The sequence below is a fragment of the Pseudophryne corroboree genome, chromosome 6, assembly GCF_028390025.1.
Source record: "Pseudophryne corroboree isolate aPseCor3 chromosome 6, aPseCor3.hap2, whole genome shotgun sequence".
Classification (NCBI taxonomy): Eukaryota; Metazoa; Chordata; class Amphibia; order Anura; family Myobatrachidae; genus Pseudophryne; species Pseudophryne corroboree.
The window spans coordinates 501,793,179-501,810,375 of record NC_086449.1 but is presented as its reverse complement, the minus strand read 5'-3'; the positions used below and the strand labels follow the sequence as shown (position 1 = coordinate 501,810,375).

The following is a 17,197-nucleotide window of genomic DNA, read 5'->3' as shown; positions in this document are numbered from 1 at the left end:
GTAGTGGATGCTGGGGACTCCGTAAGGACCATGGGGAATAGCGGCTCCGCAGGAGACTGGGCACAAAAGTAAAAGCTTTAGGACTACCTGGTGTGCACTGGCTCCTCCCCCTATGACCCTCCTCCAAGCCTCAGTTAGGATACTGTGCCCGGACGAGCGTACACAATAAGGAAGGATATTGAATCCCGGGTAAGACTCATACCAGCCACACCAATCACACCGTACAACCTGTGATCTGAACCCAGTTAACAGCATGATAACAGAGGAGCCTCTGAAAAGATGGCTCACAACAATAATAACCCGATTTTTGTAACAATAACTATGTACAAGTATTGCAGACAATCCGCACTTGGGATGGGCGCCCAGCATCCACTACGGACTATGAGAAATAGAATTATCGGTAAGTAAATTCTTATTTTCTCTAACGTCCTAAGTGGATGCTGGGGACTCCGTAAGGACCATGGGGATTATACCAAAGCTCCCAAACGGGCGGGAGAGTGCGGATGACTCTGCAGCACCGAATGAGAGAACTCCAGGTCCTCCTCAGCCAGGGTATCAAATTTGTAGAATTTAGCAAACGTGTTTGCCCCTGACCAAGTAGCTGCTCGGCAAAGTTGTAAAGCCGAGACCCCTCGGGCAGCCGCCCAAGATGAGCCCACCTTCCTTGTGGAATGGGCATTTACAGATTTTGGCTGTGGCAGGCCTGCCACAGAATGTGCAAGCTGAATTGTACTACAAATCCAGCGAGCAATAGTCTGCTTAGAAGCAGGAGCACCCAGCTTGTTGGGTGCATACAGGATAAATAGCGAGTCAGATTTTCTGACTCCAGCCGTCCTGGAAACATATATTTTCAGGGCCCTGACTACGTCCAGCAACTTGGAGTCCTCCAAGTCCCTAGTAGCCGCAGGCACCACAATAGGCTGGTTCAAGTGAAATGCTGAAACCACCTTAGGGAGAAATTGAGGACGAGTCCTCAATTCTGCCCTGTCCGTATGAAAAATTAGGTAAGGGCTTTTATAGGATAAAGCCGCCAATTCTGAGACACGCCTGGCTGAAGCCAGGGCTAACAGCATTACCACCTTCCATGTGAGATATTTTAAGTCCACAGTGGAAAGTGGTTCAAACCAATGTGATTTTAGGAATCCCAAAACTACATTTAGATCCCAAGGTGCCACTGGAGGCACAAAAGGAGGTTGTATATGCAGTACCCCCTTGACAAACGTCTGTACTTCAGGAACTGAAGCCAGTTCTTTTTGGAAGAAAATCGACAGGGCCGAAATCTGAACCTTAATGGACCCTAATTTTAGGCCCATAGACAGTCCTGTTTGTAGGAAATGCAGGAAACGACCCAGTTGAAATTCCTCTGTAGGGGCCTTCCTGGCCTCGCACCACGCAACATATTTACGCCAAATACGGTGATAATGTTGTACGGTTACATCCTTCCTGGCTTTGATCAGGGTAGGGATGACTTCATCCGGAATGCCTTTTTCCTTCAGGATCCGGCGTTCAACCACCATGCCGTCAAACGCAGCCGCGGTAAGTCTTGGAAGAGACAGGGTCCCTGCTGGAGCAGGTCCTTTCTTAGAGGTAGAGGCCACGGGTCCTCTGTGAGCATCTCTTGAAGTTCCGGGTACCAAGTCCTTCTTGGCCAATCCGGAGCCACGAGTATAGTGCTTACTCCTCTCCTTCTTATGATCCTCAGTACCTTGGGTATGAGAGGCAGAGGAGGAAACACATACACTGACTGGTACACCCATGGTGTTACCAGAGCGTCCACAGCTATTGCCTGAGGGTCCCTTGACCTGGCGCAATATCTGTCTAGTTTTTTGTTGAGGCGGGACGCCATCATGTCCACCTTTGGTTTTTCCCAACGGTTCACAATCATGTGGAAGACTTCTGGGTGAAGTCCCCACTCCCCCGGGTGGAGGTCGTGTCTGCTGAGGAAGTCTGCTTCCCAGTTGTCCACACCCGGAATGAACACTGCTGACAGTGCTATCACATGATTTTCTGCCCAGCGAAGAATCCTTGCAACTTCTGCCATTGCCCTCCTGCTTCTTGTGCCGCCCTGTCTGTTTACGTGGGCGACTGCCGTGATGTTGTCCGACTGGATCAGCACCGGCTGACCTTGAAGCAGAGGTCTTGCTAGGCTCAGAGCATTGTAGATGGCTCTTAGCTCCAGGATATTTATGTGAAGTGATGTCTCCAGGCTTGACCACAAGCCCTGGAAATTTCTTCCCTGTGTGACTGCTCCCCAGCCTCTCAGGCTGGCATCCATGGTCACCAGGACCCAGTCCTGAATGCCGAATCTGCGGCCCTCTAGAAGATGAGCACTCTGCAACCACCACAGGAGAGACACCCTTGTCCTTGGAGACAGGGTTATCCGCTGATGCATCTGAAGATGCGATCCGGACCATTTGTCCAGCAGATCCCACTGAAAAGTTCTTGCGTGGAATCTGCCGAATGGAATCGCTTCGTAAGAAGCCACCATTTTTCCCAGGACCCTTGTGCATTGATGCACTGACACTTGGCCTGGTTTTAGGAGGTTCCTGACTAGCTCGGATAACTCCCTGGCTTTCTCCTCCGGGAGAAACACCTTTTTCTGTACTGTGTCCAGAATCATCCCTAGGAACAGCAGACGTGTCGTCGGAATCAGCTGCGATTTTGGAATATTTAGAATCCACCCGTGCTGTTGTAGCACTACTTGAGATAGTGCTACTCCGACCTCTAACTGTTCCCTGGACCTTGCCCTTATCAGGAGATCGTCCAAGTAAGGGATAATTAAGACGCCTTTTCTTCGAAGAAGAATCATCATTTCGGCCATTACCTTGGTAAAGACCCGGGGTGCCGTGGACAATCCAAACGGCAGCGTCTGAAACGGATAGTGACAGTTCTGTACCACAAACCTGAGGTACCCTTGGTGAGAAGGGCAAATTGGGACATGGAGGTAAGCATCCTTGATGTCCAGAGACACCATATAGTCCCCTTCTTCCAGGTTCGCTATCACTGCTCTGAGTGACTCCATCTTGAATTTGAACCTTTGTATGTAAGTGTTCAAGGATTTCAGATTTAAAATAGGTCTCACCGAGCCGTCCGGCTTCGGTACCACAAACAGCGTGGAATAATACCCCTTTCCCTGTTGTAGGAGGGGTACCTTGATTATCACCTGCTGGGAATACAGCTTGTGAATGGCTTCCAATACCGCCTCCCTGTCGGAGGGAGACGTTGGTAAAGCAGACTTCAGGAACCGGCGAGGGGGAGACGTCTCGAATTCCAATTTGTACCCCTGAGATACTACCTGCAGGATCCAGGGGTCCACTTGCGAGTGAGCCCACTGCGCGCTGAAATTCTTGAGACGACCCCCAACCGTACCTGAGTCCGCTTGTAAGGCCCCAGCGTCATGCTGAGGACTTGGCAGAAGCGGGGGAGGGCTTCTGTTCCTGGGAAGAGGCTGCCTGCTGCAGTCTTTTTCCCCTTCCTCTGCCCCGGGGCAGATATGAGTGGCCTTTTGCCCGCTTGCCCTTATGGGGACGAAAGGATTGAGCCTGAAAAGACGGTGTCTTTTTCTGCTGAGAGGTGACCTGGGGTAAAAAGGTGGATTTCCCAGCCGTTGCCGTGGCCACCAGGTCCGATAGACCGACCCCAAATAACTCCTCCCCTTTATACGGCAATACTTCCATATGCCGTTTGGAATCCGCATCACCTGACCACTGTCGCGTCCATAAACTTCTTCTGGCAGAAATGGACAGCGCACTTACTCTTGATGCCAGAGTGCAAATATCCCTCTGTGCATCTCGCATATATAGAAATGCATCCTTTAAATGCTCTATAGTCAATAATATACTGTCCCTGTCCAGGGTATCAATATTTTCAGTCAGGGAATCCGACCAAGCCACCCCAGCACTGCACATCCAGGCTGAGGCGATGGCTGGTCTCAGTATAACACCAGTATGTGTGTATATACTTTTTAGGATATTTTCCAGCTTTCTATCAGCTGGCTCCTTGAGGGCGGCCGTATCCGGAGACGGTAACGCCACTTGTTTTGATAAGCGTGTGAGCGCCTTATCTACCCTAGGGGGTGTTTCCCAACGCGCCCTAACCTCTGGCGGGAAAGGGTATAATGCCAATAATTTTTTAGAAATTAGCAGTTTTTTATCGGGGGGAAACCCACGCTTCATCACACACCTCATTTAATTCATCTGATTCAGGAAAAACTACGGGTAGTTTTTTCACACCCCACATAATACCCTTTTTTGTGGTACTTGTAGTATCAGACATGTTCAAAACCTCCTTCATTGCCGTGATCATGTAACGTGTGGCCCTACTGGAAAATACGTTTGTTTCCTCACCGTCGACACTGGAGTCAGTGTCCGTGTCTGGGTCTGTGTCGACCATCTGAGGTAACGGGCGCTTTAGAGCCCCTGACGGTGTTTGAGACGCCTGGACAGGTATTAACTGTTTTTCCGGCTGTCTCATGTCGTCAACAGTCTTTTGTAAAGTGCTGACGCTATCACGTAATTCCTTCCATACGACCATCCAGTCAGGTGTCGACTCCCTAGGGGGTGACATCACTATTACAGGCAATTGCTCCGCCTCCATACCATTTTCCTCCTCATACATGTCGACACAACGTACCGACACACAGCACACACACAGGGCATGCTCTGATAGAGGACAGGACCCCACTAGCCCTTTGGGGAGACAGAGGGAGAGTTTGCCAGCACACACCAGAGCGCTATATATATATATATATATATATATATATATATACAGGGATAACCTTATATAAGTGTTTTTCCCTTATATAGCTGCTGTATTATTAATCTGCCAAATTTAGTGCCCCCCTCTCTTGTTTTACCCTGTTTCTGTAGTGCAGGACTGCAGGGGAGAGCCAGGGAGCTTCCCTCCAACGGAGCTGTGAGGGAAAATGGCGCTTGTGTGCTGAGGAGATAGGCTCCGCCCCCTTCTCGGCGGCCTTTCTCACGCTTTTTTAAGGAAAAACTGGCAGGGGTTAAATGCATCCATATAGCCCAGGAGCTATATGTGATGTATTTTTAGCCATCTAAGGTGTTTTTATTGCGTCTCAGGGCGCCCCCCCCCAGCGCCCTGCACCCTCAGTGACCGGAGTGTGAAGTGTGCTGAGAGCAATGGCGCACAGCTGCGGTGCTGTGCGCTACCTTATTGAAGACAGGACGTCTTCTGCCGCCGATTTCCCGGACCTCTTCAGTCTTCTGGCTCTGTAAGGGGGCCGGCGGCGCGGCTCTGGGACCCATCCATGGCTGGGCCTGTGATCGTCCCTCTGGAGCTAATGTCCAGTAGCCTAAGAAGCCCAATCCACTCTGCACGCAGGTGAGTTCGCTTCTTCTCCCCTTAGTCCCTCGGTGCAGTGAGCCTGTTGCCAGCAGGTCTCACTGAAAATAAAAAACCTAAAACTAACTTTTCACTAAGCAGCTCAGGAGAGCCACCTAGTGTGCACCCTTCTCGTTCGGGCACAAAAATCTAACTGAGGCTTGGAGGAGGGTCATAGGGGGAGGAGCCAGTGCACACCAGGTAGTCCTAAAGCTTTTACTTTTGTGCCCAGTCTCCTGCGGAGCCGCTATTCCCCATGGTCCTTACGGAGTCCCCAGCATCCACTTAGGACGTTAGAGAAATAAGAAATATATTCCCTTATATGGTGTTGGAAATTGTCCTCTTGTTGATTCTTCCTTTCAGAATGTTTCAAGTGTGTAGTAAAGTTATATGTCATTTATGTTAAATGCCTCAGAATCGAGGACCTCTTGGACTTAGGCGAGCGTGAGTCAGACTTTTTAGTAGTCAAGGACTGGTATAACTTCTTTAATTGAGCAGATAAATCGTCCGCCCATGGCGGGTTAGCTGCAGGGCCCACATACGGTTGTACCAGCATTGGGGGTCCCATAGGGGGTGTTAGTTTATGAACTAGCGTATGCAGAAGCGTGGAAAAAGCGGCCCACGGTGGGTCAGTATGTGCCTCCGTTGCCACAGTCCCACTGGGGGGGCAAGGAGCCCCCAGAACCAGAGCCCACAGCTGCTATATTCTCCTCATATGTGCCCAGTGCCGTAACTAGACATTTTAGCGCTGTGTGCAAGAAATATCATCGGTCCCCGCCCATTCATATTTTGAATAAGGCAAAATATAGGAGCGAGGCTTCATGGGGAAGGGGCATGGCCACAAAATAATACCAATTTATAGTCCGCTGCACAGTAGTCTCCATTATTCAAATTACACCGCACAGTAGCGCCCAGAGCATACTTACCCACTCTCCCGGAAGCTGCGGGAGGCTCCCGTTTTTTGGGGTAGCCCCCCGCACCCCCGGAAGAGTGGGCAGGTCTCACGCATCCTGCTCGCATCCTAGTGATGCCAGCAGGATGGAGAGATAATCTCCTGTATTTGCAGGTCCGTCGGGTGGGGAAGGGGTTAAAATGACGCAAATCGCGTCATTTTAGTCCGCCCCCTTCCCGCGGACCCGCAACATTTTCCGATATGGGGGCGGGGCTTGGTGATGTCACAGTCCGGCCCCGCCCCCTGAAGACTCCTGCAGCGTCTCCTCTCCGGGCTTCTCCCGGAGAGGAGAATCACAATGTAGGCAAGTATGGCCCAGAGCCGTAACTAGACTTTTTGGTGCCTTGTGCCATAGAGAGAATTGGCCCCCTCCTCATTTTTCCAATAGGGGTATAAGGTACATGCCTCATGGGGAAGGGGCATGACAAGATTGATACAAAGAGAAAGCCCATGTTATGATGCCCATTCCCACATTATATATACAGTATATATTACACACACATTTAACAAGAATCCACTTTATACCACATTCATGCACTTAACTTGAGAGCTCGTTGTTATTCAGTTACAATACCCTTTATTAAATCCTGGGTATGGCAGTATTGAATATACTGCCATACCCAGGATTCAAACCTATAACCTGTTGAATTATAATCACACACCCTACTCATTGAGCTATTTGATCCTACATTAAAACTATGAACACTATATGAAGCTACTGGTGCTTTGTATAAAAAAATAATCAGCATTGCAATTGAGCAGATCTATGTAGTGTGCAGCCACACATCCAATCTCTTGCAGCCACTACATAGATCTGCTCAGCTGCTATGCTGAATATTTTTCACAAAGTACAAGGTAAGCTTCAAATAGTTAGAATTCTCTAGCTTAAAATTCTATAGCTTTCTATGCCAGGGCCAACAGCTCAATTAATAGATTGTCTGACTGCAATGCCACAGGCAATGGGTTTGAATCCCGGGTATGTCAGCATCTTGAAATGTAATAAAGGACAGTGTGACTGACTAACAAAGAAATCTCAAGTTGAGTTCATGAATGTTGTATTGGTATTAGAGACTGAATGGGTCAGGGTAGGAGACAGGGGCGGACAGGAGATGCTGGGTTTCACAAAGGAAGAAAGCTGCAAGTGAAAAGGAATTAAATTAGATAATTTACAAGTGCTACCAACAGCGCCCCCTATCTTGCAGCGCTATGTGCGGTGCCCCTTCCGCACACACCTAGTTACGGCCCTGTATGTGCCTGTGGCTTCAGCAACACCAGCAGTGTGTTCCGCCCCAGAACCGTTACCCTCAGAAGCAGACATGATATAACTTGCAGTATGAGGTAACACAGTACAATTATCAGGAGCACAATATCCCAAACCCAAACCCCTGCTCAGTGTAGTCAGCACTAGCAGAGATAAAGGAGAGATATGGTGACCAAATCACAGAGAAAAATACGTAATACAGTATATCTTTGTGAAAATCCTATATTAGATAACACCTGATGCACCAAGCCCCCTCAGGTTATGGAATATAGGGATAGCAAGATGAGTGAAAGACACGAAATGGACACCACTCTGCTATCAAATGCACACACAGAAGGTCACAGTTTGTACAATGCAGAGGTTATTACAGACAATAATACTGCACTGGACTAGCTTACACAGCTATATAACAGTAGATATAACAGTACACAGTAAGAACTGGATGTATATCACAGGGTAATTGTACTATAAAACCCTGACTAAATGCACTCTTTCTTAACTATCACTGTCTAAAAAGGCAGGTAGAATACTTAAGTGTCATGTAAAGGCACAGCTTTGACAACCAGGCGGCTTTACATAGGAGAATTTGCTCAAGCAGTCCCAGGAACAGTGAACTGAGGGATAATGGCGCCGCAGACACTGACTGGGAGTGAGGAAAAGACAGATATGCAGCTCCAGGGTGGGAACATTTGCGGGAAATGGCGCGCTGGGGGAGGGGCTTCAGGTCTAAGCCTTATCCCCCTTGCTGGCAAAACCACCGGGTACTGTGGGTGATATAATTAGTGGTTTAGAGAGAAAACCCGACCTGCACCCATGCCCTGGTGATCTAGTGGGATCACCTGTACTGCCACAGTGTCCAGGGCGCGCGGCCCGCCTCCCACTGACCGCACTGGATCGCGATAAAGACCGGGTCCCGCGAGCGGGACCCACTTACCACCTCCCGAAGCGCGGCCACGCGATCCTGGAGAGCCCCAGCCGTGTGTGTCTAACATGAAGAAAACCGGAGCCTCCGCTGTAGGTACCCGGCAACCAGGGCTCGGGAGTGTACTGGGATCCGCAGGCTGTAGCAGTGGAAGCGCTGACATCACCGTGGATGTACCAGTTTGTGTACCTGTTCCCTCCTCTAACACTAATCCCAAGGGTTCTAAAAAAACTAAGACGGGAAAGCGTTCAAGCAATTCCAATTGTCCCAGATTGGCCTCGACGGGGCGTGGTACTCGGACCTCCTATCCATGGCTCTGGAGGATCCCTGGCCTCTGCCGCTTCAAAAAGATCTTCAACAAGGTCCATTCGTCTATCCAGACTTACAGCGGCTTGGAAGTTGAGAGGGAGATTCTAGCAAGAAAATGTCTTCCCTCCCGGGTTATCTTCCAGAAACAGCTTGCCATGTTGCCGGAAGAACAAACTTTCCTAAAAGGTGTTCTTCATATGCAACCGCCCTTCGTGCTTGCCACGGCTCCGTGGGATTTTAATGTGGTTCTGTTTTTTCTTCAATCAGACTGGTTTGAACCCTTTCAGAGGGTGGAGTTTAAATTTCTCACCTGGAAGACGGTGATGTTGTTAGCATTAGCGTCTGCCAGACGTGTCTCTGAAGTAAGGACTTATCCTGTAAGAGCCCTTATTTGATTTTTCATGAAGACAGGGCTTTTCATGTCAATCAACCCGTTGTGGTTCCGGTATTGTCTGACGCTTCCGTTGGTCCAATGTCCTTGTATGTGGTGAGGGCTCTCAAGATTTATGTCAAATGGACGGCTCGTCATCGGAAATCTGACTCTCTGTTTGTCCTTTATGATGCAACCAAGATTGGTCGTCCGGCTTCTAAGCAATCAATTGCTCGTTGGCTCAGGTTGACCATTCAACAAGCTTATACTTCGGTGACTCTGCATTTGCCGACATTTTTTCAGGCTCACTCGACAAGATCGGTGGGCTCTTCCTGGGCAGCTGCCCGGGTTGTCTTGGCCTTACAGTTGTGCTGAGCTGCTACTTGGTCTGGTTTGATACCTTTGTTATGTTCTATCGGTTCGACACCTTGGCCAAGGATGACCTTCAGTTTGGTCAGGCAGTTTTACAGGGGTCTCAGCACTCTCCCACCCATTTGGGAGCTTTGGGACTTCCCCATGGTACTAAAGTACAGATCCCCAGTATCCACTAGGACTTGAGAAAATAGGAATTTAATACCTACCGGTATTTCCTTTTCTCGTAGTCCGTAGTGGATACTGGGCGCCCGCCTCAGTGCTTCGATTTCTGCTTACCTGAGTAAGTATTTGGTTTGCCCGCCGTTGTGGTCCCTTTATGTTGTTGGGATACTTTGCTATCTTGGTTTGGTTGGTATTGCCATCTTCTGTTTTGGTTAGCTCCCTCCTTTTGGTTTTGGTTGTGTGTTGGCTTGCTGCCTCACCGATGTTGGATTTGTTCTTCTCTCATGGTATGTCCGTCTCCTCGGACACAGTTTTCCTAGACTGTGTCTGGTAGGAGGGGCATAGAGGGGAGGAGCCAGCACACATACACACACAAAAGGTTTTAAAGTGCCAGGCTCCAGTAGATCCAATCTATACCCTCATGGTACTGAAGTACAGATCCCCAGAATACATTAGGACATAAGAGAAAAACCCTTAGGACTGCACCAACAGAGTATACAAAGGAGATGTAGGTAAAGCGTTCCCCAACTTATAATAGAGCCCCAAAAGGTGGGGCAGGTATCTGATATTCTGAACCCACTATGTGGCCTTCACCAAAGGATACAAGGAGAGTTGTGTACCCCACTCATTTGTAACAGAAATCAAACAAAGCTTATAAAAGGTATCTTTTCACATAGGGAAATGGTAAATAGTCTGCGTACTACACTCACGATTTAAATGATGATATAACTCATATCTGGGTTTCTTTAGTTCAGCACATTCTCAAATGCTCATTCTCAAGATTCAGGTAAGAATGTGTCAGCAAAACCACGCCAAGAGAAAAATAGAAGTGCGGTCACAGACTTTTATATGGAAAAAAATTTTTATTGTCATTTACTGGATGAGCATTTTTTGTCTTTGTTAACAATACCACAACCATTTTATTCTATATTGAGTTTGATAGAATACATGAAAACAATTTAGGGACTGAAAGAGCAGAGCAGCAGCAGAATATTTTGGAGGGGTATCCAATTACCAGAGAAAACACATCAGGTGCGAAGAACTGAAGTTTTTAGCTATTTTTCACGCTATTTCACTCATATTGTTTTCACAGGCTATCCAATTTGGTCGCCTATAAAAAAATAAAATAAAAAAATTCTCACGAAAACAAACAGGTTCAGTGAAACGTGTGCTTTCGGTAGAAACTGCCCCATTTACGGCTCGTGGCAGGTGAAACAAAAACCTAGGAAAGCTGTGGCTTGCACCGACTTATCGGGGCTAATAGGACAGTCCCCACTGAGACAATTACCTGCAGACAGCGGATAATTGGATACATGTTTTTTTTGAGAAACATAAAAAGTTTAACCCAGAGGTTCCCAAACGCTGTCCTCAGGGCACCCTAATGGTCCAGGTTTTAAGGATACCTATGGCTCAGCACAGACGGTGAAATCAAATTAATTGAGGTACTAATTAAGTCACCTGTGCCCAAGCTTAATTATCCTTGAGAACCGCATTTGGGAACCTCTGGTTTAGCCTAGGTATTGTTGTGATTAAAGTATGTTTAGGGGAGGACCATTAAGGAAACTATTGAAATAATGAATGTGAGAGATGAGTCCATAATGGTCCATGGACCTTTTCCAGTGTCTTGTGCGTGATATGTGCATATTCTGCAGTGTTCTCACCATGCTATATTTCTTGGGTGGTTCACCAGGCAAGATTTCCCAACCGCCCAGCACCGTCAAATGGCCAAAAGTTGTGCTGCACTGATGCTTACTATAGAAGCGTCAGCGCAGTGAGATTGGGGGTCCACGATAAGAGCAAGGAACACAATCTCCCCCGCAGATACAAGAAGTTTAAGAAGCTGGGGAGTGGGAACTCATGAAGACACCAGAAGGAAAGTAGCTTGTGTCTATTGCAGTAATGCATGCAGCATCTACAAGGCATAGCATTTCCCTTTACTGACCTCGGCACCCATGTAGTGTTCCTTCTAGGCTGTTTCAGCAGGGTGCTGCACCCTGCCCATTTTTGAAATGTGAAAAAGCACCCTGCCCTTTTTCAGTGCACCCTGCAGGGCCATAAATCGCCCCCTTGTAACCAGAATACAACAGTCAGAGTGCATGTTACAATGTTGTCGTCTACTCCTTGCCCACCTCTGAAATTGGAACACAATTTCTATCCTTAGCCAATTGGATGGCAGAGGAGGCACTGTAAATAACACAGCACTCTGATAAAGAGGGAAAGAACAGGGTAAGCAGTGAGCATGTACTGCTTACAGTATTTCCCTAGTAGAACAGACTTATTTTTTTCCTATATATTCTAACCCATTGTTTAACTTTTCTGTTTTATAACACATACGGATTATAACTACTTCAGCACTGGAAAAGACATTTATAATTATCTACTTATGTATATGCTACAACCGATCTTTCAAGAAGACTGGACATATACAGTATGTTTCTCAGTACAGATGTTAGGTGTCTTATACAGTATGTATGCATGGGTATATGATTTACTAAGGGCAAAATGTATGTACAAAAACTATAAACATATGCGCTATGCTTTGTGCGCAAAGCGTCACATCAAAAATGTGCCCTTCAAAATAAAAATGTGCCCTCTTCAATGCTCAGCACCCTGCCCTAAAAAAAATCCTAGAGTGAACACTACCCATGCACTACCCAATGTGGCCAACTTGCAATTTAAAAAATATTTGGCAGTGACCATTCCAACAACTGCAGCTATCGATTTCGACAGCACGGTCCATGGCTGTCTGTTCTAACAGCCAGGTATTGTGTATACAAAAAATAAAGTTTTTAATTTTCAATTAGCTGCGAGTGCTGCTGGGACGTTTGAACAGCGCGTGCGTCCAAGCAACCACAAGAGTGGGGGGGAACTTCGGCAGGTAGGTCAGTTAACACTCTCCTGCTTTGGCACATGCCGTCAATAAGTGGTCCTGCTTCACCTCGATAATGGAGGAAGCAGGTTCACACAATTAATGATCATTAGCAGCATGTTGATACATCCCCCCTATGTATACTAGCAATTTGTGTACAGAGTTTAGCTCACATGCAAAAACAATTCCCAGGGTTTTTTTCCTTTTGATATGGAGCATATATATTTTCTCATTTCAGCATTATAAATAACTACAACATAATTAATTACATTTTCTAAAATATTTATATATTAATTGTACTGTATAAAATGAATTAGATATGCGTTGTTAGGATTCATAACACTAGCAAATAGTGTAATCTTGTATCCAGTTATTTCTAGAATTATAGACATCAGTCTGAATTTCAGATAGTGGTTAAAAGCTCTCTACAGACTACCAGACAACACAATAAAAAGTAAGAATTTTTTTTCCATAGACATTAAAATCCTTTCCCACTTATACTTCAAAGATCAATTCTATTTATTTTTACAGTTCAGTTTAAAAAATATATACCGAATTGTGCTCCTAAAACATGTTATTTTTATAACAGCATTAGGCATTTATATTTTACATGACATACATGTCTCTATAGAAGGAAACAATTCTAAAACAAGATGTAGTTTATATATAGTAACTATACTTCTGAAGTACTGATAAGAACATTTCTCCATGAACATGACAGCGCCTAGAGGTTAACTCATTAAACACAGGCAACTTCAGAACAAGTATTACATTACATTACATAAACAGTGTGGTTGCTTACTTTTGGGACAATCCCAAAGGGCCGTAAATAGCTGTGCGCCAGTGGTGCCTTAACTACAGCGTATATACACTGTGGGTGCACCATCAGGCTGCACTACCACACAGACGCTCACTCACTCACAGCCGCACGCCTTCCGCCGCTGCAGCGCTGCCCTGTATCTAGTTGTGTGCACTCAGCTACTTCGCTGCTGCTGAGCGCACCACTATACAGGCTTGCAGTGCCACCTTGCCCCTGGATCGGATGCTCCACCCCCCATGCAGTGTCTCCAGGTAGAGACGTGATGATGGCGTGGGGAAGAGAGGAGTAGGCATTACAGATTACAGTGCAGCCTAGCCAAGCAAGTTCAGAGTCAGACCTATGGTGACCTTTCCACCACCTGCCCTCAGTCACAGAGCTTGAGGTGGCGAGCAGTGAATAAAATAAGAATGTTATTTTATATTACTCTACCTGCAATGTGTAAAAGGGTGCTGTACCTGGCACAATATGTAAAAGGGCTCTACCTGGAGCCATCATACCTGTCGACGTTGCTAGCGACTGTCAGTATCCGCACATCAGGCCTACACACTCTGCGCCCAATTGAGCGATATGTTGTTCCGATCCACCGGATCAGATGACATATCCTTCCGATTTACTTTCTGAATGAAAAATGAACAGATACATACTGAATGCAAACATGAAAACAGCTATTTTTTTAAGCTTTTTTTCTTCTTTTAAACTACTCACTTGTACCAGTTATTAAAACACTGGAATACTGTTTATCCAAAGCAGAAAGTCAATTTAAGTGGAACTAAACCCCCAAAATGATAACACTTTTAACCTTCACATAATCAGATATATTAATGTGAAGGTGATACACACCTAACATATAGCAAATTAATTGACCACACTCACTGCACTTCATTTGCTCAGCATGGTCACGCAATATGATCACACATGGATAGTAAAATTTGACAGGACCAGTAGCATGAATGAGCATCTTCCCTGTTAACTAACGAATGCTAGCACATAAGGGCTGATGTTACCAGAGACTAACAGGCTTTATAATCTGATGGTTTCAGATTTTGATCATACCAACAGGTTGTTTTGTTCAATTTGGATTACAAAAAGGTTAATCATAGCACATGTAAGGACCATGGCCCTCATTCCGAGTTGATCGGTCGCAAGGCGAATTTAGCAGAGTTACACACGCTAAGCCGCCGCCTACTGGGAGTGAATCTTAGCTTCTTAAAATTGCGACCGATGTATTCGCAATATTGCGATTACTAACTACTTAGCAGTTTCAGAGTAGCTCCAGACTTACTCTGCCTGTGCGATCATTTCAGTGCTTGTCGTTCCTGGTTGACGTCACAAACACACCCAGCGTTCGCCCAGGCACTCCCACCGTTTCTCCGGCCACTCCTGCGTTTTTTCCGGAAACGGTAGCGTTTTCAGCCACACGCCCCTGAAACGCCGTGTTTCCGCCCAGTAACACCCATTTCCTGTCAATCACATTACGATCGCCGGAGCGAAGAAAAAGCCGTGAGCAAAAATACTTTCTTCATAGTAAAGTTACTTGGCGCAGTCGCAGTGCGAACTTTGCGCATGCGTACTAAGCGGATTTTCACTGCGATGCGATGAAAAAGAACGAGCGAACAACTCGGAATGAGGGCCCATGTCTATTGAACTTTGTGTGGAACATTGACGATAATATTAATACAGGTTGAGTATCCCTTATCCAAAATGCTTGGGACCGGAGGTATTTTGGATATCGGATTTTTCCGTATTTTGGAATAATTGCATACTATAATGAGATATCATGGTGATGGAACCTAAATCTAAGCACAGAATGCATTTATGTCTCATATACACCTTATACACACACAGCCTGAAGGTCATTTTAGCCAATATTTTTTATAACTTTGTGCATTAAACAATTAGTGTGTATACATTCACACAATTCATTTATGTGTCATATACACCTTATACACACAGCCTGAAGGTCATTTAATACAATATTTTTAATAACTTTGTGTATTAAACAAAGTTTGTGTACATTAAGCCATCAAAAAACAAAGGTTTCACTATCTCACTCAAAAAAGTCCGTATTTCGGAATATTCCGTATTTCGGAATATTTGGATATGGGATACTCAACCTGTACTCTACCATATCATAGGGTACATTCTAGCACCCTGCACCTAATCAGTGAGGGGAGCATATATTCATTTTTAAGGGCAAAATTTATAGTAGCTGTAGCGATACATCTCATCTAAATTTTTGCTCTTCATAATTAAAAGGAGCACTCCTGACAGATTAGGTGCAGGGTGCTAGAGTGAACACTAATATCATTTATAACATATTTGTAATTATTCCATTAATCTGAGCAGTGTTATGTTTTGCTTGCACACAGCATAAAGCACAATAACTGAAAAATCACAGAAATATGAAAGCCTGGAATAAGAAACTGTAAATAATATTTGGATAACACAGGAGTGTCCTGATATTCAAGCTAAGGAAGACAATATAGTTCACCCTTCTCTACAACATACCTATGTGAATTATTTGAATATTACTTCTGCTTTCAGTTTGAACAAGGCAAAGTAAGCAAATAATGGGCGGGACACAAGTGTTTTGATTTGGTTTTGTTTATTGGCTTCTCTTCTGCTACAATGCCACTTCCTTGATTAATATTTTCCCCCAAACGAAAACAAACAAGGACAGCAGAGAAGGAGCAAAAACTGGAAACTATACTATGAACTGCAAGAAAAATTCACAAATCAACTAAATAATGTGTTCCAATGCAATTAAAAGCAAGTCTGTCAAATATTCATAAAATATTGCATTCGTATCTATAGTGTATACCCCCAAGACATAGCGCCCTGTGTTATACAGTCCAGGGCCAACTGCCCATGCATGGCTGTACTACATAACGACTATTAACACTGATATATAGGCATAGTATAGGCAACATGACCCTAAGAGCAATATATAGAGTATGTAACATGATACACACACACACACATACATACATACATACATACATACATACTGTACACACACTGTATGTCGGAGGTGCTGCCCTGCAGAGAGCAGAGTCACAGGTGACAAGTGCAGCAGGCCCCGGATCAGTGTCACACACAGAGCGCTGGCGGAGGAGTAACCCGGGGAGATACCGGCCGCACACGCTGCGGTATATGAGTGACAATGGGCAGGTGCCTGCGGGCAGTGTGCCCCTGTATCCGCCGCCGCCGGGTCAATGATACAGATGTTCTGTAACGACCCGTCTCCAACTCGCACACCTACTGCACCCCAAGTCTCCTTCATTCCCAGATTTCCCGACAGGCCCAATTCCTCCCTCGCCAGCACCCACTCACCAGGTGTCCCCTCTTCGAAGCGGGGTCTTCAGCAGCGTCGACACTTCGGATCTCTGGGTCTCCAGATCAACCACTCCGCCCTCCGCCATCTTCCTGCACTGACAGCTGCGCCGCGCAATGCATGCTGGACGTGACGTCACTACTGGGGGGAACCGGGAAGCCGCGTGAGCTGTGCTGCGTGTGTGCTGGGAATCCCCGCTTCTGCCGATAGCCGATGATGACACTGCACCTCACTCACTGCACCTGATACCTCTGCCCGCATCCTGCTCGTACACTGCTGACTCACTGCACCTGACACTGACACTGTGCTTTACTCACTCTGCTCACTGTACCTAGAGAGTGACAAACCATCCAAGTTTGCCAGACACTGTCCAGGTTTTGACACTACTGTAAAGGCCCATACACACTAGGAGATTTTTTATTTCAATAGACTTTGACAACATCTGTGAAAGGTATATCTTTCACCCAAAGTAGTACA

The 17,197-nt window shown here is 46.1% G+C and overlaps 1 protein-coding gene across 4 annotated transcripts in view; it reads right to left on the bottom strand.

The window, feature by feature from the left end:
• Positions 1-16,984, bottom strand: part of USP15 (ubiquitin specific peptidase 15) — a 258,720-nt gene extending 241,736 nt beyond the window's left edge. For 2 of the 4 annotated variants that reach the window (XM_063927377.1, XM_063927378.1), the window contains exon 1: positions 16,720-16,984. In XM_063927377.1, coding sequence (XP_063783447.1) covers positions 16,720-16,808 — 89 coding nt within the window. In that variant the 5' untranslated portion in view covers positions 16,809-16,984. The remainder of the gene's footprint in view (positions 1-16,719) is intronic. The other 2 variants (XM_063927379.1, XM_063927380.1) reach the window with 2 other exon arrangements.
• Between the last annotated feature and the right edge of the window lie 213 nt (positions 16,985-17,197).